This window comes from Apodemus sylvaticus, chromosome 5, assembly GCF_947179515.1.
Source record: "Apodemus sylvaticus chromosome 5, mApoSyl1.1, whole genome shotgun sequence".
NCBI classification, from domain to species: Eukaryota; Metazoa; Chordata; class Mammalia; order Rodentia; family Muridae; genus Apodemus; species Apodemus sylvaticus.
In genome coordinates this window covers 67,992,126-68,017,923 of record NC_067476.1, presented here as the reverse complement: position 1 = coordinate 68,017,923, position 25,798 = coordinate 67,992,126, and the positions used below count along the sequence as shown (strand labels likewise).

At 38.0% G+C, this 25,798-nt stretch overlaps 1 protein-coding gene and 1 pseudogene across 1 annotated transcript; one reads left to right on the top strand and one right to left on the bottom strand.

Moving 5' to 3' along the window:
• Positions 1–8,442: 8,442 nt before the first annotated feature.
• On the bottom strand, positions 8,443–9,370 carry LOC127684315 (olfactory receptor 5W2-like; annotated as a pseudogene).
• Positions 9,371–24,349: 14,979 nt separating this feature from the next.
• LOC127684314 (olfactory receptor 5W2-like) lies at positions 24,350–25,279 on the top strand. The gene has a single exon (XM_052181262.1). The coding sequence runs from the start codon at positions 24,350–24,352 to the stop codon at positions 25,277–25,279; it is 930 nt and encodes a 309-aa protein (XP_052037222.1).
• Positions 25,280–25,798: the final 519 nt, after the last annotated feature.

The window sequence follows — 25,798 nt, the reverse complement described above, 5'->3', positions numbered from 1 at the left end:
TTTTTTTTTGTTTGTTTTGTTTAGTTTTTTAAGGAACTGGTGACCTTTTTGCTATCTATGGAGACTAACCTCACCCACCTTGTTATCTGTTGAGATAGAATTCTTTGATCTTTTGCAATAAAGGCAGGCCTCACCCAAAATCCCCAGAAGGGTTATTCCAGACTCTTCCCCCCACTTAGACCATTATCTATCCTTATGGGAAGTGTCTCGCCTACTTTATGGCCTGCGGACTTCTTAGCTTTCAGATCACACCTTTTAGCTCTAGAAGTTACAAGTGTGGTCACATGTACTTTGAAAAGTAGTTTTTATATAGCCACACCTTAAGCTTTATTATACTCCTGGAATTGTACTGATTGTTGCCTGGAAACCTTTTCCCAAGTTTTACTATATTTTAAATATTCTGACAATGAACTGTCTGGCTTTAGATTTCCAGAAGGCCGATCCAGGTTGAAGTAAAACAGCATATTTATTTTTATTATTATCCACTTACAGAGACATTCCTACCCCCACCCCCACCCCCAACAGACACATAAATGTAGGAGACATGGACCTAGGAGAAGGTAAGAAAAGTTTTCTTTTGGTTTGGGGGGGGGTTCTTTCACTGAAAAGGAGTTATAACCTTAAAGTGAGAGTAGAACTAAATATGGGCTTTTCTCAGTCCTCTGAGACCAAGCATTTTGTATGATTAGTAAAATAGACCATTGGTTACACTCTTACCTGTTTATCACTACTGACGAATAGGGTCTGCTCTTGTTTTAAGTTGCTTTTAGGAAACTTAAATTCGATAAAAATGTATTATCTGTAACAGTAGGTTATTGGCTTACTGCTAAAGAGGTAGCTCTTGGGAATAATCTATTACTGATAAAGAACTTACACTTTTCCAATAAATACAATGTGGGCAAATTATTCCACCTATAATTGGCAAAACCCCATTTTTCACAACTTCATCCAAAATGGATCCTCCTAAGGAAGGTTGATGCTCAATATTAACTGACCTCATATATAAATTAGTACATGACAGAGATGAACTAAGCATGGAAAGCAACCTATGGAGAGAAAAAAGAATGTTGCAGATAGATCATGAGTATAGGAAGGGTATAGTTGAAGGAAACCTTGGCAATGAGGTACTTGAGAATAGAGTCTTGTTAAAGTAAAGTTGGAATGGATGGGGCAGGAGTGCTTTGGAGATATTGATGGAAAGGAGCCAACAGTTGGAAAAAAGGTTTAATGTACTCCTGCAGCTCCATTTATTTGCTATAAGAAATAATAAATCCAATTTCATTGTAACACAACAGTAATACAGAACTGCTTGCACCTGTCTCTTGAAAACACTAGTCAGAAAAACCTGTAAGGGAGGAAAGCCAGAAAGAGATGTGGCTTTTTTGCTAAAAGACAGCAACTATAAAATTTCTTAGCCCCAATGAACCTTCTGTTAATTATATTTTCTTTTGAGACTGAAGAGGCAACCATAGCAAATCTCCAAGATATTTTGAATTGGGATGAATTTGTGTATAATATGTTCCTAAGGTTACACAGTCAGCTTAACCAAACTTAGTGATGTGTCTCTAAAACTTAAAAATACTAAACTTACAAAAGTTACTAACTTGTTAGAAACTCTTCAAGAATGATTAATTTAAGTATGCAAGTTAATGGTCAGTCACCTTAAAAATAATCATTCTTTTGTTTTGTGCTAAGTACAAATTTAATTCATTTACAAGGCTGAGCTTTTGCTTTCTTAAGTATGTTCAAGGTTAACCCTAAAGCAAGTAACTAAAAACAAGTAAAGTTTGTTAAAAATTACTTATGAGATCTGCTAAATATGGCATTTAAAATGTTTAAAAGGCTTCTCTTGCTGCTTGGATTATACTTCCTGCCCCAATTTTACTGTGACTTCATCAACTGGACAATGGCATTAGCAAAATCAGAATTTTATCATGTATTTTATTACTAGAACTCCATTTTTCTTTTTTGTTTTTTCTTTTTTTTTCTTTTTCTTTTTTTTGTTTTTTTGTTTTTTTGGTGTTTGAGACAGTTTCTCTGTGTAGCCCTGGCTGTCCTGGAACTCACTCTGTAGACCAGGCTGGCCTTGAACTCAAATATCCACCTGCCTCTGCCTCCCAAGTGCTGGGATTAAAGGCATGCACCACCACAGCCTGGCTAGAACTACATTTTTTAAAACATTTTTTATATTTTTGTATGGTATAATGAAAAACTCTAAAAACTACTTGAACAGGCTTAAGGTGGAGTTACAAAGAAAACTGAGACTAAATTGAAAATTTCTTACAAGGTATTTCTGGATAATATGGCCAAAAACCGCCAACATGATCATATGCTTTTCTTTTCTTTTCTTTTTTTTTTTTTTTTTCTCCCAGGTTCCACTGTGTAGTCCAGACTATCATGACGCACTCTGTAGTCCTAGCTTGCTTTAGAGATCAGCCAGCCTGAGTACTGGCATTATGTGTGAACACTGCCCAGAGTGCTTTTAAATTCTTTTAATTATCTCTCTGGTAAAGGAAGGTTTTTTATTTCACCATGTTCTAAGTTAACTGTCTATCAGTCTGCTGTCTGTCTGTCTGTCTATGTGATGTATCTTGGTTTTTCAAGACAAGAGTTTTTCTGTGTAGTCATGGTTGGCCTGGAGCTCTGTACTCTAGTGGGCTGATCTCACAGAGATCCTTCTCTACCTCTGGAGGGCTGGGACTAAAGGATCAAAACGTGAATTTTGCTTGCATGAATGCCCCACATATATGCCTGGTATCTGTGGAAGGTAGAAGACATCAGACCTGGAGGTTTGTGCACTGCCTTGTGGGATTTGAGTATGGAACACAGGTCCAGTGAGAGCATTGTGTGTAGTCTTAACCACTGAGCCATCTCTCCAAGCCACACCCTTGCCCTTTTGACAAACTTTTTCAAGATCAAATTCTACATTAAATCTTTTGTGACCTTGAAGGCTCCTGGAAGTCTCATGAGACAGATAAAAGTTTAGGTGATGCAAACTTTGTCAGAGAAGAAGTGATTCTCATGGGGTGTGGCAGTTCTTTTCTTTATTCCCAGAACTTGGGTGGCTGGCCAATCTCTGTGAGCTCCACCCTAAGATCCTACTGAGCAGGTAAAGGGGAAACAGGATTTGAAAGTAAGCTTTAAATGGCTTTTCATTCCAATGCTCTGGACATAATGTTTTCAGTGTGCTTCTAATTTTAAATTCTCTACTCTAGGGGAAGCTCTACTGAAGCTGTTTACCTATTCACATTCCAGATAAGTGCAAACACCCTTTTAAATTATCTTGTATTTAGAGCCCAATCCAAAAAGTATGCATGAGAATGGACTATCTTCTGGTTGGCTGAAGCTGCAGAATCTAGATTGTGCAGGCTGACTTTATAGCACTGGGATCCCTTTCTATTTTTTTATTCATCTTTTTTTTTTTTTTGTGACCAACCCTCATTGTGTTGCCTTGGGCATTAGCTGTGGATTTTTATCAAAAGAGTAAATTCCAAATGCAGCATTAGAGCCTCATCTGAGCTGCTGCCTGTGACCCCTCCCAGAGGTGCTTAATTCTGCCCCAGCTGTTCCTACTCTGCTCTCAGGAGCTGCTAGAGAAGGTGGATGGAGGAATGGTGGCTGAATGGAGGACACTGTCTTTTCACAACAGGGACATCTCCAGTGTACTGTGAGACTGTCTTTTGAGCAAACCCAATAAATAGTAATCCACCCAGCTCTATGTGGGTGGAAATGTAGTGCCAGGGCAATGTTGGTGTAAACCCCCTCCCAAAAAAAAAACCACAAACCAGATAAGAGCTGATCTAATAATCTAATAATCTGATTCACAGCAGTGTCTTTATTCGAGCTATCACTGGATCCCCAGTTAAAAGCTGCCAAACAGAATGGTTTTGGTGGTGGGAGAGCCCGGAATATCTATGGGGCAAGGCTTTATAGCAATGGGGGGTGGGGGGGAGGATAAGTTTGCAAGCATCTATTTGGGAAGCTACTGTGGCTTTTAACATAATTGGCTGGTGTTGGGAGTAATATCATAAACTTAATCTGCTCCTGTTTGCATTGGTTATTGGACAGGGGTTGGGCTTGTAACCTGGGTGTGCAGGTTCGATGTGGGAATAACCTGGAGACGTTGGTCTTGTTGAGGGTGCAACCTGGGGACACTGGTCTTGTTGGAGATTAGCCTAGAAACTGGACCTAGGCTCATGTTTTCTTGGCACAGCATGGAAACTAATGCTAGGTACCAGCCTGTTAGTTTACCTGAGTTGGAACTTGGGTCACATTCTCTAAAATGGAGTCCTTCTCCTTCTCTTGTTACTAGAAAGACCAATCATGGGACATCGTGAAGCTTCATGAAAACAGGGGTTGTGGGGTTAGGTAGGGGCCCATTAGCTGGAGACAGAAGGGAGTCTTGGGTCCGAATTCTCCTCCTGCTGGCCAGGGTCTTCTTCAACTGTAAACAGATGTGTGGTGGATTCATGCTGTAACTCTGTAGCACAGGGACCCTTTCAGTGAGTCTCTAGTGACCCATGGCAGTATCTCTTGACTAGGACCCAATTTCCAAGCTAAAACTGGAGCTCCAGAGGTGGATCTGTTGTATAGAAAGCACGGAAGTTTAAGACAAACCTGTTTGTGTACCCTAGGACACATTTGAGATTGTGTATACAACTTCTGTCATTAGGTGAACCAAACCTAACTTTAAAAGGTCGGGCAGTGGTAGGGCAGCTCTTTAATCCCAGCTCTTGGGAGGCAGAGGCAGGTGGATATCTGAGTTCGAGTCCACCCTGGTCTACAGAGAGAGTTCCAGGACAGCCAGGGCTACACAGAGAAACCCTGTCTAAAAATAAAATAAAATAAAAAAAATTAAGAATAAAAAAAAGGGTTAGTCCTGTCTGGAATGGAGAATTCTGTATTCTATAAAGGATGTAGAGAAAAAGAATTATCTAGTCACTGTGGAAGAGTCATTGTCAGTCTCTAAGGTCTTTAGGGTTCTGTTTTATCTTTTCTACATATCCTGAACTGTGGGGTCTATAAGCACAATGAAGTTTCCAATCAATCCTCTGAATATTAGCTAATCTCTAACTTATCTGGGACACAAATATAGGTCCATTGTCTGACTCTAGAAAATTAGAAAAAGCATACCTTGGAAGAATTTCTTGCAATAATTTCTGTGTTGCCATCTGAAGTCTCATGCTTATTTGGGAAAGTCTCAATCCATCCTCAAAATTTATCTATAAATATTAGCAAATATGTGTATCTGAATTTTCTTTGGTTTGAGCTCCATGAAGTTCATTTCCTGATAGACTCCTGGTTTGTTGTTTCTGTATTGAGTACCGGGGTTCTTCTCATTGATACCCACATTAGTTATTTGGCAGGCCTTACAGTTTTTAACTATTTCAGCTGTTCTCAAATTGGCATCTCTAATTCTGATGTGGGACTGGTGGACTATGTCCTGCATTTTCTGTACTCCCAGGTGTGAAGAACGATGGATCTTTTTTAGTATGTGTAGACCCATTTACTCTGGTACAATTGATTTGTAGTCAGCTGTGCTCCATTATCTCTTATGACACTGAGACATGGTCAGGATTTTGTCCCAGATCACAACTTCTGTCTTGTCAGAATGGATGGGGTCTCCTGAGTCTACGACAATGAAGGACATTAGGGGTTCAGTTTCCAAGGCCACCCAGCCTATCTTGTTGCCCTCTGGGATGGAGTTTAGGGCTTCCTTCTGCCTTCAGAAGGCCCCTCTACCTATAAATAGCCCCACAGTTGTATGTGGTAGTAAAGGCACACAGCCATCAGTGTCTCTTGTCTGATTTTCAGCTCAGTAACTCCTTGGTCAGAGCTGTCAGTTTAGCTTTTTGGGCTCACATTGTTGTCAGAAAAGGCTCTGACCTTATGATCTTGGTGTTTGTGATGAGCACTGACCCAGCATACCTTTGTTCATCCTGAATGAGATTGTTGCCATTGAACCACATTACCTTTGCATCTATCAAGCAGTTATTTAGGTCCCATAGATGTGGGCCAAAATGTCCCAGCAGTCCTGCAGAGGACTATCAATGAAGGTTAGGTCATGCAACAGAGCAGCTGAAAAGTTATCCTGAAGGCATTCAAGAGGAGAGGCAGGTAATGAATGCTGCCATCTCCTGTAACCAGGAGGTCCTTGCTGCACTGATATAAACAGGACAGGAATCAGCTTCTTGTGATTGGTGACAGACGGGCCATTGCCTGATGCCAGGGCTCAGAATCTGAGTATGCATTCCCTGGTTCTAGGGAGGTCACCTGTAGTTGGCAGAGTAAGGCCTTCTTAGTAGAGATTTAAGAGGTCCTGGGTTTTTCTTTTATTTCTGTTGCCACCTGAAAGTCATTTAAAAACTGATGAAGAGACTATCGACTGGTGGGTTCACCATGGGGCCAGGAACCAGCTTTCTGGCTTCTTGTGGTGAAGGGAACCTGTAGAATGTGGTAGACATAACCTGTCTCATGTTAACATGTCTGTCAAAATCACTGTGTCAAAGTAACCTCATCAAAGTCATCTTGTAACAAGAAACACAAATACAAAATACAAAAACACAAATATAACCTTTCCTTTCTATCTGGAAGAAACATGAAACAACCAAAAAGTGGTACTCATGCAAAAGACCTCTCCATGACACCCAGAACACAAGTCCATCCTTTTCTATGAGGCAAAAATGAGAAACAATCAGAAAGTGGTACACACATGCAAGAAAAGACCCAGATTGTTGTGTATCTCTCATCATCCCTGAGCACATACCAACCCCAGACAGAGACTCAGGATGTCTTCTGGCCGTATCATAACCATCATTCCCAGATATATCTATGCTTACCTGCAACACAGGGAAGCCCTATGAACTGAAGAGAAGCTGTGTTAGGATGATGGGGCCCATAGAGCTCAAGGTTTACAAAGCAAGGGCTAGTTCTAAGTATTTCCTAGTTGGTCGTTCTGTGCTCTCTTGTTCACATCATCTATCCAATGATAAGGTTTTGTGTTGTTTGCCAGATCAGAGAGAACTGTAGAGCTGAGGGCAGAAACAATCATGTTGATGGTGTGTTCTTTCTGCATAATGTGACAAGACTTGAGTTGCTAACTCCTCAGTAAGCAGCCTTCTGGTTTTGACATGATGTGTTCAGAATGATGTTAGGCCTAACAAGCATCTAAAACCTGTAGGTAAAAATCTTCTGTCATCTAGAACTTTCCTGAGATGAACTTTGCCCATCACAACCCGATGCTTAGAGAATCCCTTAGAATTCCTGGTAATCACTTTGTTGAACACTGTCAGAGTCAGACATGAGTTATCTGTCTCAGCATCGAAATGTCCATCAGGTCAAACACCTGGAACTGAATAGCATCATCTGACTTGCATCTGCTGATAAGTCATATGAAACACATATGAAACAGAGCAGCACTAGATCTTCAATTCTGATATATTTTCATGAAAAATCATTTGCTACTAGAACCAGTAAAACTGAATGAGCTTAGGAAAGTTTAGAACTGAAACTGTGACTGAAAAAAAAAATGAGAAAATCTTCAATATACTATAACCTTATGTCTATAACCAGAGTTTTGCAGAAAGAATCTTTAGAGCTTTAGCAACAAGAAGTCTTATCCAACAATTTGTGTAAAAGTTATACCAAAGACATATTCAACTTCAAGATACTCATCACTTAGTAACATAATTATTAACAATTATGTTAGATTTGTATCCACAACATTTTTTGTACTTTCTTCAAGCCCTAAAGTATATATTCATGAACATAAAATATTCCATGCTTTTTCCATTTAGTCATTGCCAAGACAGGTACTTGTGTTAATCAAGCATAATGGATTTTACAAACATGTGTACCCACAGAAGAAAACTACTATCAGAGTCATGACACAGACTATTTCCTCGTCCCTGAAAGCATCTTTTTTTCCTTCTGTAGAGACAGAGTATCTACCTCTTAAAAAGTGGTAATCTTAAAACTGGATTAGAGAGTTGGCTCTGGTGCTGAGTCAATAGATTTATGCACATAGTCTCTAAAATCTATTAATTATGAGAATATTCATTAATTATACATGTATGTATATACACATACATACAAACACACACACATGTATGTATCAATGTCAGTTAACTACATAGGTTTCTTTGAAAAATCCAAATCTCCCAAAATCAATGAATAATACACTACATCATATTAAATTTGACATTGAATGAATGTCAATACACACAATCTGGCCACAATGGAAATTGTTAGTTAAATTTCTATAAAGAGAGAATATAATATGACATTTGTTAAAAGCTAGACATAGATAGAAGCAATATGTTAGTAATATTAGATGATAGGCTTTTTGATATATAGTTATTAATTAGTACATTATACAATGTTTTGTGATGGAGAATGAATTAAAAGAAAACATGTACAGTTATATCTGAAATTGATATAATGTCACCTTTTCTTCTTCAACTTCTCAAGAGCCTCACTCACACCCTTGTTCTTCAGGCTGTAAATCAGAGGATTCAACCTTGGATTCACCAGGGTGTAGAATAAGGATGTCATTTTATCTTGATCCAGAGAGTAGGAAGAACTTGGACGGAAATACAAAAAGAGCTGAGTTCCCTGAAAAATTGCAACTGCAGTCAGGTGGAAGGCACATGTGGAGAAAGCTTTGGACCTTCCATCAGCAGAGCAGATCTTCAAGACTGATGAGATGATATAACAGTAAGAGACAAGAAGTCCAGAAATTGTGCTTAGTTCAATAAACCCAACAATTGTGAATGTAACTAATTCATTTGCCTCCGTATCTGAGCAAGATATTAATAGAAGAGGAGAAACATCACAAAAAAAAGTGGTTGATCTCATTGGACCCACAGAAACACAAACTGAAGGCCAAGGTGGTATGTATCAAAGCATCTGCTGTTCCCACCAGGTAAACCCCCGCCATCAGGAGGAAGCACAGCTGGCTGGACATGTTCACTGTGTAGAGCAATGGGTTACTGATGGCCAGGTATATATCATAGGCCATCACTGCCAGCAGTAGACACTCAGAATCTACAAAGGCACAGAGGGTGAAGAACTGCAGTGCACATTCAACTGTGGAAATTGATTTATCCTCTGCTAAAAGATCCACCAGCATCTTGGGTCCAATTGCTGTGGAATAGCAGAGGTCACAGAAAGAGAGGTGGCTGAGGAAGAAGTACATGGGTGTGTGCAGCTGAGTGTCCACTCTGATTAAGATGATCATCCCAAGACTGGCAAGAAGAGTAATGAGATAAACAAGTAGGAATGTGGTAAAGAGGGCCACTTTCATTTCAGGGTTATCAGTAATTCCCAACAAAATGAATTCATCCAGAGAGGAGCAATTTCCCCTGTACATGTTTCTTAGATAAACTTTAAAAATTAACAGTCATATATTCAAAATACGTTTATTGTACGGAAAATTATTTTAGTTTTAATTTATTTTATCCTCAAATACATATATAATTATATTTCAATCTTCAAATAAGATTGAATCATTTAATTTTAATAATCTCTCTCATATAACAATTAATAAACTCTGGTATCTAAAAACATTTTTTCTAAATATCATCCATTAATTAGTCTTCCTGAATTTCCTTTCCTTAACAGGAATAATATATTCACCATTATATCATCTTATAATCTTAAAAATAATACATATTTACATCCTAAGTTAGTGAGAATAAATTACAACTTATTTAAGTTTCAAATACACTATAATTAATATTCAGATATATATAAAATTATTCCCCAAGCATCAAGATTCTATGAAAACTCAGAGTTTAAAAGTGAGACCTCTATTCCTAACCAAAAGAACAGCTAATATTTTTCCACTGTTTCTCAGAAAAATTTCTATTAATTAGTTTATGATAAGCCACAAATAATTCCTAAATACTTTTGTTTCAAGATATGTTTGTTGGCCATAATACTTGTATAATATTTGGAGGGGGTCATTTGAAACCAAAAGAAAAATCTTATAGTCATTCAATGGAAAAGGCTAAAAAATTATGTAATTAATATGAAGTCACACACATATATACATAGCTGAATATATTGTGTATTTCATATTAGAAACACTGAAAAAATATGAGGCTAAATGAAGTGTAATGAGATATATGTCCTTATGGTTATGTGCAATTATGTGAAGTTTTATGATTTTCCAAGTGTTTGCAATTCAGAAAACATGAAAATTAGAACATAGGCATGTGTCTTTATGGGAGAATTTGCCTATATAGAAAGAGATGAAATTTAAAATTTATTATTTTAATAGAATATTTCCATAATCTTTATCTTAAGAAAGTTTTAGAAAAAGATAATCAAAAATGCTGATATAGAAATATGCGTTGGGGCGGCGGCGGCGGCAGCGGCAGCAGTGGCTGCTCCAGCTGAAGGGCCATCAGCAGTGGAACCAAGGCGTCACAGGGACCAGTTAGGCCCTGCGCCCATGACCACTGACCTTCGCTGACCAGCCAGGCAGCAAGCAGCTGCAGTTGTGCAGCGCCTTTCCTGCACGGAGGCCACTTCAGAACTCGGCCTCCCACCAGTCAGGAGAGGCGCATCCATCTTGGTTCCGTACTCCACGAATCGGACTGAGGTACACAAACATAATCCGAGGCCAACACCGCAGTGGTCTGAGCCCGACGGGCGTTGGCCTGCACCCAGGCCCTGGGCGGGTCGGGGGGCCATCGGGGTGCCAACCCAGGCAGGAGGTTTTTTTGCACAGGCCTGCAAGCACGCCGCCGCCATTTTGCCTGCAGGACAACAGAGAGCTCAGGCGGGCAGACCTGTAACAGGCATAGCCTAAGGCTAACAAAGCGGTGGTCCAGGCCCCAAAAGGCACAGGACTGACCCCAAGAACTGGGCGGCTTGGTGGGCCATCTGTGAGTCAACCCGCCCAGGTGATTGTTAGCAAAGCAGACTCTCCCGGCGCTTTCAGGGAGCGCGGGCGCGCACGCCCGCCATCCTAGTCACCTGGCAGACCCAATTAACAGTCAAAGCCCTAGGGGAACTTTGCTCGGACCTTGGCCTCCCAGGCTTTTGCCTGGACTCAGGGACTGGGCGGCCAGGCTAACCTTGTGTGTGACAGCCCCGTTGGCGGATCGGCTGCCCAGCTGAGTGAGCAGAACACAGGGGAGGTCACAGTAGCATACACCGTCTGCACTCCCTGGGAGTGCACACGGGCTCCATCTGCTCCACAGACACAATCTGGGGCAAGGCCTCAGGCAGAAGCCCTTAGCTCTACTCTCTCCGCTTCCGGATCCAGATCAGTCTGGGCAGCAGCATTACATCTCCAAGTCCTGCAAGTGGCTAGCTGGGCTTCCGGGCGGCCAGCTGGGAGAAGTCAGTGTGCTCCAGTGAATCCAGCGGGCCCCAGCGGGAGCCTTCGGGTGCCTGCTTTGGGATCAGAACAGCCTGGGCAGCTGCACACTGTCTACCAGCAGTGCAGGACGTAAGCTGTGCACCAGAGGCCAACTGGGAAGGGGCAGCTTGCACTGGTGAGTCCAGCACTGAGAAGATAAACTAACACCAGTGAGAACTAGATGGCAAAAGGCAAACGCAGGAACGTCACTAACAGAAATCAAGGCAATATGGCAACATCTGAACCCAATTCTCCTCTACCAACATGTCCTGGATACCCCAGCACACCAGTAAAACAAGATTTGGATTTAAAATCACTGGTCATGATCTGGTACAGGAACACATGAAGGTCATACATAAAGAAATTCAGGAGAAAATGGATCAAAAGTTAGAAGCCCTTGCAAGGGAAACACAAAAATCATTGAAAGAAATCCAGGAGAATACAAAAGCCAACAAGGAGGAAATGCAAAAAACACTTAAAGAAATACAGGAGAACTTTGCTCAACAGGCTGAGGTCATGAAAGACGAAACACAAAAATCTCTTAAAGAAATACAGGAGAAGTTTGGTCAACAGGCTGAGCTCATGAAAGAGGAAACACAAAAATCTCTTAAAGAATTACAGGAAAACACAAACATGCAAGTGAAGGAGCTAAGCAAAACCATCCAGGATCTAAAATCAGAAGTAGAAACAACTAAGAAAACTCAAAGGGAGACAACTTTGGAGATAGAAAGCCTTGGGAAGAAATCAGGGGACAGAGATGCAAATATCAACAACAGAATACAAGAGATAGAAGAAAGAATCTCAGATGCTGAAGATTCCATAGAAACCATGGACTCAACAGTTAAAGAAAATGCAAAATGCAAAAAGCTTGTAACCCAAAATATCCAGGAAATCCAGGACACAATGAGAAGACCAAACCTAAGGATTATAGGCATAGATGAGAGTGAAGATTTACAATTTAAAGGGCCAGCAAACATCTTCAATAAAATTATGGAAGAAAACTTCCCTAACCTAAAGAGAGAGATGCCCATGAATATACAAGAAGCCTACAGAACTCCAAACAGACTGGACCAGAGCAGAAATACTTCCCGTCACATAATAATCAAAACACCAAATGTTCTAAACAAAGAAAGAATACTAAAGGCAGTAAGAGAAAAAGGCCAAGTAACATATAAAGGAAGACCTATCAGAATCACAGCAGACTTTTCACCTGAGACTATGAAGGCTAGAAGGTCCTGGGCAGATCTCATGCAGACTCTAAGAGAACACAAATGCCAACCAAAACTACTATATCCAGCAAAACTCTCAATCACCATAGATGGAGAAACTAAGATATTTCATGACAAAACCAAGTTTACCCAATATCTATCCACAAACCCGGCCCTAAAAAGGATAATAGGAGGACAACACCAATACAAGGAGGGAAACTTCACCCTGGAAAAAGCAAGATAGTAACCTTTCATCAAACCCAAAAGAAGTTAAGCATTCAAATTTAAAAAATAACGTCAAAAATGATAGGAAGTAACAATCACTATTCCTTAATATCTCTTAACATCAATGGACTTAATGCCCCAATAAAAAGACACAGACTAACTGAATGGATACGTAAACAGGACCCTACATTTTGCTGCTTACAGGAAACACACCTCAGGGTCAAAGACAAACACTACCTTAGAGTAAAAGGCTGGAAGACAATTTTACAAGCAAATGGTCTCAGGAAACAAGCTGGAGTAGCCATTTTAATATCAGATAAAATTGACTTTCAACCCAAAGTCATCAAAAGAGACCCTGAGGGACACTTCTTGCTGGTCAAAGGAAAAATACAAAAAGAAGAACTGTCAATCCTGAACATCTATGCACCAAATGCAAGGGCACCCTCTTTCGTAAAAGAAACTTTATTAAAACTAAAAGCACACATTGCACCTAACACAATAATTGTGGGTGACTTCAACACTGCACTTTCCTCAATGGACCGATCAGGAAAACAGAAACTAAACAGGGACACAATGAAACTAATTGAAGCTTTGGACCAATTAGATTTAACAGATATATATAGAACATTCTATCCTAAAACAAAAGAATATACCTTTTTCTCAGCACCTCATGGTACCTTCTCCAAAATCGACCATATAATTGGTCACAAGACAGACCTCAACAAATATAAGAAGATCGAACTAATCCCATGCCTCCTATCTGATCACTATGGAGTAAAAGTGGTCTTCAATAGCAACAGAAACAACAGAAAGCCCACATACACGTGGAAACTGAACAATACTCTACTCAATGATACCTTGGTCAAGGAAGAAATAAAGAAAGAAATTAAAGACTTTTTAGAACACAATGAAAATGAAAACACAACATACCCAAACCTATGGGACACAATGAAAGCAGTGCTAAGAGGAAAACTCATAGCCCTGAGTGCCTCCAAAAAGAAAATGGAGAGAGCATACATTACCAGCTTAATGACACACCTGAAAGCCTTAGAACAAAAAGAAGCTATTTCGCCCAGGAGGAGTAGAAGGCAGGAAATCATCAAACTCCAGGCCGAAATCAATCAAGTAGAAACAAAGAGAACCATACAAAAAATCAACAATACCAGGAGCTGGTTCTTTGAGAAAATCAACAAGATAGATAAACACTTAGCCAGAATGACCAAAGGGCACAGAGAAAGTATCCAAATTAACAAACTTAGAAATGAAAAGGGAGATATAACAACGGAAACTGAGGAAATCCAAAAAATCATCAGATCCTACTACAAGAGCCTATACTCAACACAACTGGAGAATCTGGAGGAAATGGACAATTTCCTTGACAGATACCAAATACCAAAATTAAATCAGGACCAACTAGACCATCTAAACAGTCACATAATGCCTAAAGAAATAGAAGGAGTCATAGAAAGTCTTCCAACCAAAAAAAGCACAGGACCAGATGGCTTCAGTGCAGAATTCTACCAGACCTTCAAAGAAGAGTTAACATCAATACTCTTCAAACTATTCCACAAAATAGAAACAGAAGGAACACTACCCAATTCCTTCTACGAAGCCACAATTACGCTGATACCAAAGCCACACAAAGATCCAACAAAGAAAGAGAACTTCAGACCAATTTCCCTTATGAACATCGATGCAAAAATACTCAATAAAATTCTTGCCAACCGAATCCAAGAACACATCAAAACGATCATCCACCATGATCAAGTAGGCTTTATCCCGGGAATGCAGGGTTGGTTCAATATACGGAAATCCATCAATACAATCCACTACATAAACAAACTCAAAGAACAAAACCACATGGTCATTTCATTGGATGCTGAAAAAGCATTTGACAAAATTCAGCATCCCTTCATGCTTAAAGTCTTGGAGAGAACAGGAATTCAAGGCCCATACCTAAACATAGTAAAAGCAATATACAGCAAACCGGTAGCCAGCATCAAACTAAATGGAGAGAAACTTGAAGCAATCCCACTGAAATCAGGGACCAGACAAGGCTGCCCCCTTTCTCCTTATCTTTTCAATATTGTACTTGAGGTACTAGCTCGGGCAATTCGACAACATAAGGAGATCAAAGGGATACAAATTGGAAAGGAAGAAGTCAAACTATCATTATTTGCAGACGACATGATCGTCTACCTAAGTGACCCAAAGAACTCCACTAGAGAGCTCCTACAGCTGATAAACAACTTCAGCAATGTGGCAGGTTATAAAATCAACTCAAGCAAATCAGTGGCCTTCCTATACTCAAAGGATAAGCAGGCTGAGAAAGAAATTAGGGAAATGACCCCCTTCACAATAGCCACAAACAGTATAAAGTATCTTGGGGTGACTCTTACCAAACATGTGAAAGATCTGTATGACAAGAACTTCAAGACTCTGAAGAAGGAAATGGAAGAAGACCTCAAAAAATGGGAAAACCTCCCATGCTCCTGGATCGGTAGAATCAATATAGTTAAAATGGCCATTTTGCCTAAAGCACTATACAGATTCAATGCAATACCCATCAAAATCCCAACTCAATTCTTCTCAGAGTTAGAAAGAGCAATTATCAAATTCATCTGGAACAACAAAAAACCCAAGATAGCTAAAACTATTCTCAGCAACAAAAGAAAATCTGGGGGAATCAGTATCCCTGACCTCAAGCAATACTACAGAGCAATAGTGTTAAAAACTGCATGGTATTGGTACAGTGACAGGCAGGAGGATCAATGGAACAGGATTGAAGATCCAGAAATGAACCCACACACCTATGGCCACTTGATCCTCGACAAAGAGGCTGAAAACATCCAATGGAAAAAAGATAGCCTTTTCAACAAATGGTGCTGGTTCAACTGGAGGTCAGCATGCAGAAGAATGCGAATTGATCCATCCTTGTCTCCTTGTACTAAGCTCAAATCCAAATGGATCAAGGACCTCCACATAAAGCCAGACACTCTGAAGCTAATAGAAAAGAAATTGGGGAAGACCCTTGAGGACATTGGTACAGGGAGAAAGTTTCTGAACAGAACACCAATAGCGTATGCTCTAAGAGCAAGAATTGACAAATGGGACCTCATAAAATTACAAAGTTTCTGTAAGGCAAAGGACACCATCAAGAGGACAAATCGGCAACCAACAAATTGGGAAAAGATCTTCACCAATCCTACATCAGATAGAGGGCTAATATCCAATATATATAAAGAACTCAAGAAGTTAGACTCCAGGAAACCAAACAACCCTATTAAAAAATGGGGTACAGAGTTAAACAAAGAATTCTCACCTGAAGAACTTCGGATGGCGGAGAAACATCTTAAAAAATGCTCAACTTCATTAGTCATTAGGGAAATGCAAATCAAAACAACCCTAAGATTTCATCTTACACCAGTCAGAATGGCTAAGATTAAAAATTCAGGAGACAGCAGGTGTTGGAGAGGGTGTGGAGAAAGAGGAACACTCCTCCACTGCTGGTGGGGTTGCAAATTGGTACAACCACTCTGGAAATCAGTCTGGCGGTTCCTCCGAAAACTGGGTACCTTACTTCCAGAAGATCCTGCTATACCACTCCTGGGCATATACCCAGAAGACTCCCCACCGTGTAATAAGGATACATGTTCTACTATGTTCATAGCAGCCCTATTTGTAATTGCCAGATGCTGGAAAGAACCCAGGTATCCCTCAACAGAAAAGTGGATGCAAAAAATGTGGTATATCTACACAATGGAGTACTATTCAGCCATTAGAAACAATGAATTTATGAAATTCTTAGGCAAATGGATGGAGCTAGAGAATATCATACTAAGTGAGATAACCCAGACTCAAAAGGTGAATCATGGTATGCACTCACTAATAAGTGGATATTAACCTAGAAAACTGGAATACCCAAAACATAATCCACACATCAAATGAAGTCCAAGAAGAAAGGAGGAGTGGACCCTGGTTCTGGAAAGACTCAGTGAAACAGTATTCAGCAAAACCAGAACGGGGAAGTGGGAAGGGGTGGGTGGGAGGACAGAGGAAGAGAAGGGGGTTTGCGGGACTTTCGGGGAGTGGGGGGGCTAGAAAAGGGGAAATCATTTGAAATGTAAATAAATTATATCGAATAAAAAAAGAAAAAAAATGCTGATATAGAATACAAAGTCCTTGAAATCACACATATATGTACATACAAATTGAAATGACCTCAGCACTTGGGAGGCAGAGGCAGGCAGATTTCTGAGTTCAAGGCCAGCCTGGTCTACAGAATGAGTTCCAGGACAACCTGGGCTACATACAGAAACCCTGCCTTGAAATAAACCAAAAAAAAAAAAAAAGAAATATCTTTTAATAATCCATTAAAATTATTAAAATATGGTTTAATAGATACTAATAATAGATACTAATAAGATAGTCAATCTTCATTATTGAAGATAAAATAGTATTTTAATTAGATTTTAGACATACTGATCCAAGTAGGATACAAACATTCATTAATCTTAAAACTATATAAATCTTTTCAGAAAATGTAAGTTTTAATCTTATATGTTGGATTAGGAATCTTAGGAGTTTACCTGAGAAGATTGATTTTCCTTAGCAGAAAGGGGAAGGCAGCATTTTACTACATCATGTCCCACTTGGGATTTATATCCCTGCAGCCCTTCCCCTTAGGATTTGTTGTTATAAAAACATGTTATTAATTTATTACTTTTTTTTCATGGCTTTTTGCTCTCCTGTGACTACATGACATTCCTCCTTAAAGATGGAACTATACTTTCTTACTATTATCATTAACTTGGTATGTCAAAATAAAAATGTGAAATTAAATTTATTTTGGAAAATATGTAAAACATGTTGTTGAAAGCAAGCGCTAGCCTGAAACACACTGAGGTAGTCCTGTAGTGTTTATTTTTTAAGGTTTATTTATTTTTTTTATTTTTATGTATATCAATACCCTGTAGCTGACATTAGACACACCAGAAGAGGGCATCAGATAAATCCTATTACAGATGATTGTGAGCCACCATGTGATTCCTGGGAATTGAACTCAGGACCTGTGGAGTGTCAGTCAGTGTTCTTAACCTCTGAGCCATCCCTTTAGCTCTTCATGTAGTGTTTGTAAGGCTAGGAAGACTTTGGCTTTGTGAGAATACAAAACACAAACCTGGTTTGTGTTTGTGTGTGTGTGTTTGTGTGTGTGTGTGTGTGTGTAATGAATATACCACAACATAAAATCAAATCACTGTAGCAGACAGTTCATCAACTAAGAAATTTTCCAGTTGAGACTGCTATCTTCAATGTCCATGTCTATGAGAAACTGAACTGAGTAATATGAGATTGATAGGTACCATCCCTGGAATGGGTCTGGGATGGATTGATAAGCTAGCTGATCATGAGACTGAGTGAGTCAGTAAGTAGCATGCTTCTGTGGTTGCTGATACAGTTTTTATTTGGGTTCCATTTCTGAATTCCATTGATTATGGACCATGACCTTGAAGTACAAGGTGACAAAATCCCTTCACTCCTATCCATTGCTTCCTTCAGATAGAGTGCTTAAACACAACAACATAGAAAAAACTCAGACATAAGTTGGGAACTTCCTTATACTTAACTCAATAGAAGTAGCTCTAAAAAGATATGTTAAGGATTCAGTAGGAAGTTGAAAGAGCTACATAAGGCTTTTGTCATCAAGAGAAATGTGTGATAAGTCCCATACACTCGACATGTAGCTGCAAGCATTGGTGTTTGGCCTATTGGATTTTGGCCTTGCTATGTTTGTTCATTTTTTCTTTCTTTTTTTTTTTAAATTTAATTTTTTATTATAAGTAAGTACACTGTAGCTGTCTTCAGACACTCCAGAAGAGGGAGTCAGGTCTCATTAGAGATGGTTGTGAGCCACCATGTGGTTGCTGGGATTTGAACTCTGGACCTTCTGAAGAGCAGTCAGTGCTCTTAACAGCTGAGCCATTTCTCCAGCCATTTTCTTTGTTTTCTTTCCTCTTTTCTTTTCCCTTCCCTTCTCTTCTCTTCTCTTCTCTTCTTTTCTTTTTTCTTCTTATCCTTCCTTCCTTCTAGTCATCTTTCTTTCCTTCTTTCTTTCTTCCTCTCCTTCCTTTCTTCTTTCACCCTCTCCTTCCTTTCTTTCTTTCTTTGTTTCTTTGTTTCTTTGTTTCTTTCTTTCTTCCTTTTTTGAATCATTCTTTGATATCGCTCCAATTGTTCTATTTTGGGCTAGAAATATTTCATCTTTGGCAATGTGTTGAAAATATGCAACTTGATTTTGCTATGGATGATTATTTTCTACATAAGAATTCACAGTTAAGAATTTTAAACTCATAAAGTGGGCTGGAGAGATGGCTTAGTGGTCAAAAGTACTGACTCTGTTTCTGAGGGTCCTGAATTCAAATTCCAACAACCACATGGTGGCTCACAAACATCCATAATGAGATCTGACATCTTCTTCTGGTCTGTCTAAAGACAATTACAGTGTACTTACTGATAGAGTGAGCAGATGTCCTGAGTTAATTCCCCAACAACCACATGATGGCTCACAACCATGTGTGCAATCTACAGTGTACTCATATGCATACAATAAATAAATAAATATTTAAAGAAATCCCATAAAGTGCTGAACAATTAGTAAATATTGAGCTTTTTGATGTTTGCATGAATGAATTTTATATTGTGAGATTGTTACAAGACTATAGAAACAAATGATGTAAAGCTAGCTTAATATTGATAGGTTGGCAAGGGTTTAGGGTTATTGTTCACAACTTGAATCGGAAAACAACCATATAGGATATAACCTCTTGGACATAATATACCATGGGAAACAGTGAAACAAAAATAAAATTATAGATTTTTTTTTCTTTTTTTTTGGTTTTTCAAGACAGTTTCTCTGCCTGGCAACAGAATTAAAGATTACTGTCTCCCATTAACATATGTTCTAACAATTTTTAATTAAATATTAGGAAATTTTAGTAAATTGTTCATTAAAGCTATCTTCATCTTGATCTAGGTGAACTTATTTATGTAAGACAAAAGTAGTTAAACAAATGGATGCCAAAAATGAGTTACATTAACAATTACAGAAGTGCCGGGAAGAGGTGGCACAGGCCTTTTATCCCAGCATTTTGGGGGTAGAGACAGGTGGATTTCTGAGTTCGAAGCCAGCCTGGTCTACAGAATGAGTACCAGGGCCGCCATGGCTACACAGAGAAACCCTGACTCAAAAAACCAAAACCAAACAACCAAACGAAACTATAACAACAAAAACCAATTACAGAAGTTAGAAATAAAGTGTTTGTGTCTAGGAGTAACTCCAAATTCCATACCAACACTGACCTCAGTCAGACTGTGATAGTTTATTCAAGAAACACCTCAAGACTGATCAGTCAGAGCTCACAGATTGTGGAGTTGAAAACTATGACCCTGAACAGTGTTCAGGGCCAGTTTATATAGGGAAAATAAGATAATGAGGTCATAAACAGATACAGAGTGGACTGCCTAAGCAGATACAGCTTGGGCTGAGAATGTGGTCGGCCTTTCACCAAGTTTGGTTTTAGTACTTTAGACTTAATAGTTTAAATTAACCTCTATTTACCCTGGCTGAGTAAAGACCACAGTTGGATGAATTACAACACCACCACCAATAATAATAATAACAACAATAATAATGAGTCTCAGAACATAGCAGGATATATAAGCAGACTCACCTCGCTCTGAGTCAAACTATTTTTCTGATTCTAGAGTCAAGCTGCCTTTTATGTTGGCAATATGGGATGATTGTCAGGCCTCAAGCAGAATGTATAATTTTATGCCACATAAGTAATGCCAGGGAAGCAGGTCATAGAAGCAGTCTTCAACATAAATATCATCTCAATAAATACAAAGAAGTAAATCTACCGATGAACCAGACTGATTCCATCTTAAGATCAGAAGCCATTTTGTTACTTCAAAATGAGTTTTAGTTTACTGTGAAAGAAAAGTGTATATTTTCTAGAATTCAACTTGTGCCACATACTGACCTTCATCCTTCTCCCTAAAACATAACACAAAACATTCTACCAAGTAGTCTTAAACTTCTATCTGCTTATGCATTTCTTTTCCTTTCTTTTTTATTCTTTTAAATATATAGGACCTCTATCTATCTATCTATCTATCTATCTATCTATCTATCTATCTATCTATCTATTTATTATATATAAGTACACTGTAGCTGTCTTCAGACACTCCAGAAGATGGCATCAGATCTCATTACAGATGGTTGTGAGCTACCCTGTGGTTGCTAGGATTTGAACTCAGAACCTTTGGAAGAACAGTCAGTGCTCTTAAACACAGCCATCTCACCAGCTTTTTTTTTTCTTCTGAATTTCTTCCTTTTTTTGTTTTTTTGATTTTTGTTTGTTTGTTTGTTTGTTTTTTCTTTTTTTGGTTTTTCGAGACAGGGTTTCTCTGTGTATCCCTGGCTATCCTGGAACTCATTCTGTAGAACAGGCTGGCCTCGAACTCTGAAATCTGCCTGCCTCTGCCTCCCAAGTGAGGTGATTAAAGGCGTGTCCTACCACCACCCTGCTGCTTCTGAATCTCAATTGCCATGTTTCTATGTCTCCAAAGTCACCCTTTAAAGACCCATTATCAGCATATTGGGTTAAATTAATATCATCTTAATAGATGCAAATAAAACTAATAAAATTTGATGGTCATTTAGATAAATATTTTTGAAAGATTAATTATTGAAGGAATGATCATCAGCACAACAAAGATCATACTTTCAATGGGAACACTGGCTATAATCAGAACCCAGCAAAAAGCTGTGTGGTTTCCATGACAGTTCAGGGTCAGCACAGCAATGTTCTCTCCCCTTGAAACTATTTAAAAGCAAACTCTTAAAATTTTAGTTACTGTATTAATTATAAATGATGAAGTGAAAGTATGTCTGATTATTAAAAAGTGTGATGAAAAATGTTCTGCAATTAGATAGTGGGAGGAGATATAGATGAGCTTATGGATATTCTGAAAAACACATAAATATTGAAGTGTCATTGTTAAAGGATAGATACTATAGGGCAGGGTAGATAATGTTTGTATATCTTGCAAAAGGTAACTGACTGGCTATGGGTCCTGCAGCTCACAGGACAGTTGACAACCACTTGTAACTTTGAATGTAAGAGATCCAATGCTCTCTTCTGCCCTCTGTTGGCATTAAATACTTCTGTAGGATATGTAAACTTATTCAGGGCGAAAAAAACACTCACATGCAGGAAATGAAAATAAAGAAATCTATTTTTTTTTTAAAGTAAAGTGTTTCTTCAAAGTCAGATAATAAAGCAAATAATTCAATGCTAATGAAGAAATGTACAAGAAAAGAGAGTTGGGATTGATTAAGTATGGCTGTTTAAAGTTTGAGTTTCTAGAGTTTGACTTTGGAGAGCAAAGTTTAGTCATCTAATATATCATAATGTGAGTGTAAGTATCTGTGTGTATGTTGTCATACACATATTAAAATTGAATAATTAACGAAAATAATAAACACTTCATACTACATCTTTGCTAAAGATAATGGTGGATTTACAGAGACCAATAAAGAAGAAAGTAACCACTCGTGACAAATCCTGGGGGAAATGGTTTCAAAACCTTTAGTCCCAAATGACAATTGGAACAATAAAACATCACCTTCACGGTGTTCAGGCAGCTAAGAACTACTCTCATAAGGTGAGTTCCTATATTTCTGTATCTTTAGAAACAGAGTAAAGCAAAACAATTTCAATTTATCTTTTTATAAACAGGTGTTTTCATGATGATGTTCTGCCTGCTCAACTTAAAATATTACTAGGCATAAAAATTATTAGGAGTAATGAATGAAAATAATTTTTAAGCAGATTCATGAGTCTCAAATATCTTTAGAGTAACAGAAACAACATTTAAACTATTTTAATTTAGTCTTCTTAGATAGGAAATCCCTACTTCTTATTTTATACACATACATATATATTTAAGAGAATTAAATATGAAATATAAATGGTTGGATTAAAGCGTCACAGATAATGCATGCCATGTCAGTGAATTATGAAATACATTCCATAGTATTTACATAGTCTAAAAAGGCAAAAGATCTAACATTTCCTTTTTACTGTCCATCTAAACACATGTATAAATAAGTATATGGATATGTTTCACATATGTATAAAATAAACATACTTGCAAGGTCAAAGCAGATGCATTTTCAAACATTTATTATACTTCCTTGAAATTGCTGGTTTTCATTGTGATGAAAACTTGACTACTGAAATCAAACTGTATGTGATAAATTCTTTAGATACTGCTTGTTTTTAGACATCTAACTCATCAATCACATTATCCATTGGTACCAAACCACTGCTACTGTTGGGTAAGGAGTCCTATTGTAAAATATAATAGATTCTAGAATCAAAGATCAAATAAGTTTTATTTTATGTCTCAGCTAATGGTAGAGCCAAGAAATGTACTAAGAAAATTGGCTACTTTTGAAACTATATAGATACATACAACAAAAACAGTCAAACGATTCTATATTTATTTGTGCATATACTGATGCATAATATATACATGCTATATAATGAAATTTTGCTCTCAATTTCTTAGTGAGGGTGTAAAAGTAGGTTGATGTAAGGTAACAGGTCTAGCTAGAGTAAGGAAAGAGAGGGAGAGAAGTGGTATAAGTTTATTTCAATTAAAGATATTTTAAAATATAATAAGACAAAATGAAAATGATTAACCACCTTATTTGCTAGCAATAAATGCTTGTGTTCTACATTTTTATAATCAAATTTAGTTTTTTTTTTTGGTTTTTTTTTTTTTTTTTTTTTTTTTTTTTTTTTTTTTTTTGGTTTTTTCAAGACAGGATTTCTCTGTGTAGCCCCTGGCTGTCCTGGAACACACTCTGTAGATAAGGCTGGTCTCAAAGTCAGAAATCCACCTGCCTCTGCCACTCAAGTGCTAGGATTAAAGGCATGTGCCAACACCACCTGGCAAATTTAGTTAATATAGTTCTCACTCACTATTTATAAACTAATAAAATTATTTTAAGATCATGTGGTCTTTCAAGAAAGAAATAAGTAAACTGATTTGAATAATTAATATCTTAAAGAATAATACTCTCTAAAAGAACAACCTGAGTCTATTTATTTCTATTTATTTCATATTGTGCAAAGGTCAAGTGAGAATGAGTATATCTAAATCTATCTAAATGTAGTAACTAACTTAAACTGTAGGTACATTAGAGACTATGTATAAAGTCCTAGACCCTAATGGTGGATAGTTTCAGTTTCTTGACTGTCTATCCCAGATATTGGTCAGTTTGATAGTGAAAAATAGGTTAAGAAAATCTTGCAGGAAAGAAACAGGACTCAGAAATTTTTATAGTATACATTAGATGAGAAATGAATTAATTAAATTCTTCCTCATAACTACACTGTTGATATCTAGCATTAAAATGAAATTTTTACTTATAATTTTTATTAATATTTTTATGTATAGAGTGGAAGAAAGCATGGATATAGGAAACTGTTCCTTGAATGAATTCATTTTTGTGGGAGTTACCAATAACCCAGAGATGAAAAGGACACTGTTTACCGTCTTTCTCCTCATCTATGTCATCAATTTTCTGGGGAATCTTGGTATGATCATTTTGATCATAGTGGATACCCAGCTGCACACACCCATGTACTTTTTCCTGAGCCACCTATCATTCTGTGATCTCTGCTATTCCACAGCAATTGGTCCCAAGATGCTGGTAGATATGTTTGGCAAGAACAAGTCAATTCCCTTCTGGGGCTGTGCTCTGCAGTTCTTCATTTCCTGTACCTTTGCAGATTCTGAGTGTGTGCTGCTGGCAGTCATGGCCTTTGATAGATACCAGGCCATTAGCAACCCCTTGCTCTACACAGCAAACATGTCCAGCAGGAAATGTTCTATGCTCATGGCTGGAGTTTACCTGGTGGGAACATCAGATGCTTTGATACATACAACTTTGGCATTCCGCTTGTGTTTCTGTGGGTCTAATGAGATCAACCACTTCTTCTGTGATCTACCTCCACTTTACCTTCTCTCCTGCTCTGATACTCAAGTAAATGAGTTAGCATTATTTACTATTTATGGTTTCCTTGAACTGAGCACCATCTCCGGAGTCCTTGTTTCTTACTGTTACATCATCTCATCAGTCTTAAAAATCCGTTCAACTGAAGGGAGGTTCAAAGCTTTCTCTACCTGCACCTCTCACTTGACCGCGGTGGCTATTTTTCAAGGAACTCTTCTCTTCACATATTTTCGACCAAGTTCTTCTTATTCCCTTGACCAAGACAAAATGACATCTCTATTTTATACCCTTGTGATCCCTATGCTGAACCCTCTGATTTACAGCTTAAGGAACAAGGATGTGATAGAGGCCTTGGAGAAAATTAGAAGAAAAAGATGGTTTTAAGTATTCATTCAGAATGCATACCACATTTCTTTATTCACATAAAAGTTTTAACTGTTCACTATGTTTTCCAGGCTGGATTTCAAATGCTGATGTCTTGCCTCAGTCTTCTGTACTTATTTATCTTTAATTGAATAAATTAAATATAATAGATTTATACAATTACTGATTTGTTTTCTCTTCTCATTTCAACAGCTTTTTCAAATGTCTCAGTAAGACATTATTTTCATCATCCTAACTAATGAACCCATATCAGTAAGCATAGCATAATAGAGCAAATTGGAGTTTAGCAAAGTGAAGGTAGGCTACAAAATTATGTTCTGGATTAAAATTATGAATATTTTATAGGTACCTTACTGTATTTTGTATTTTTTTTTCATAGTGAACCATGTTTCTTTTCTTTCTTTCTTTCTTTCTTTCTTTCTTTCTTTCTTTCTTTCTTTCTTTCTTTCTTTCTTTCTTTCTTTCTTCCTTCCTTCCTTCCTTCCTTCCTTCCTTCCTTCCTTCCTTCCTTCCTTTCTT

Coding starts and splice junctions, on each gene's coding strand:
- LOC127684314 (XM_052181262.1), top strand. CDS start 24,350: ATGGATATAGGAAACTGTTCCTTGAATGAATTCATTTTTGTGGGAGTT.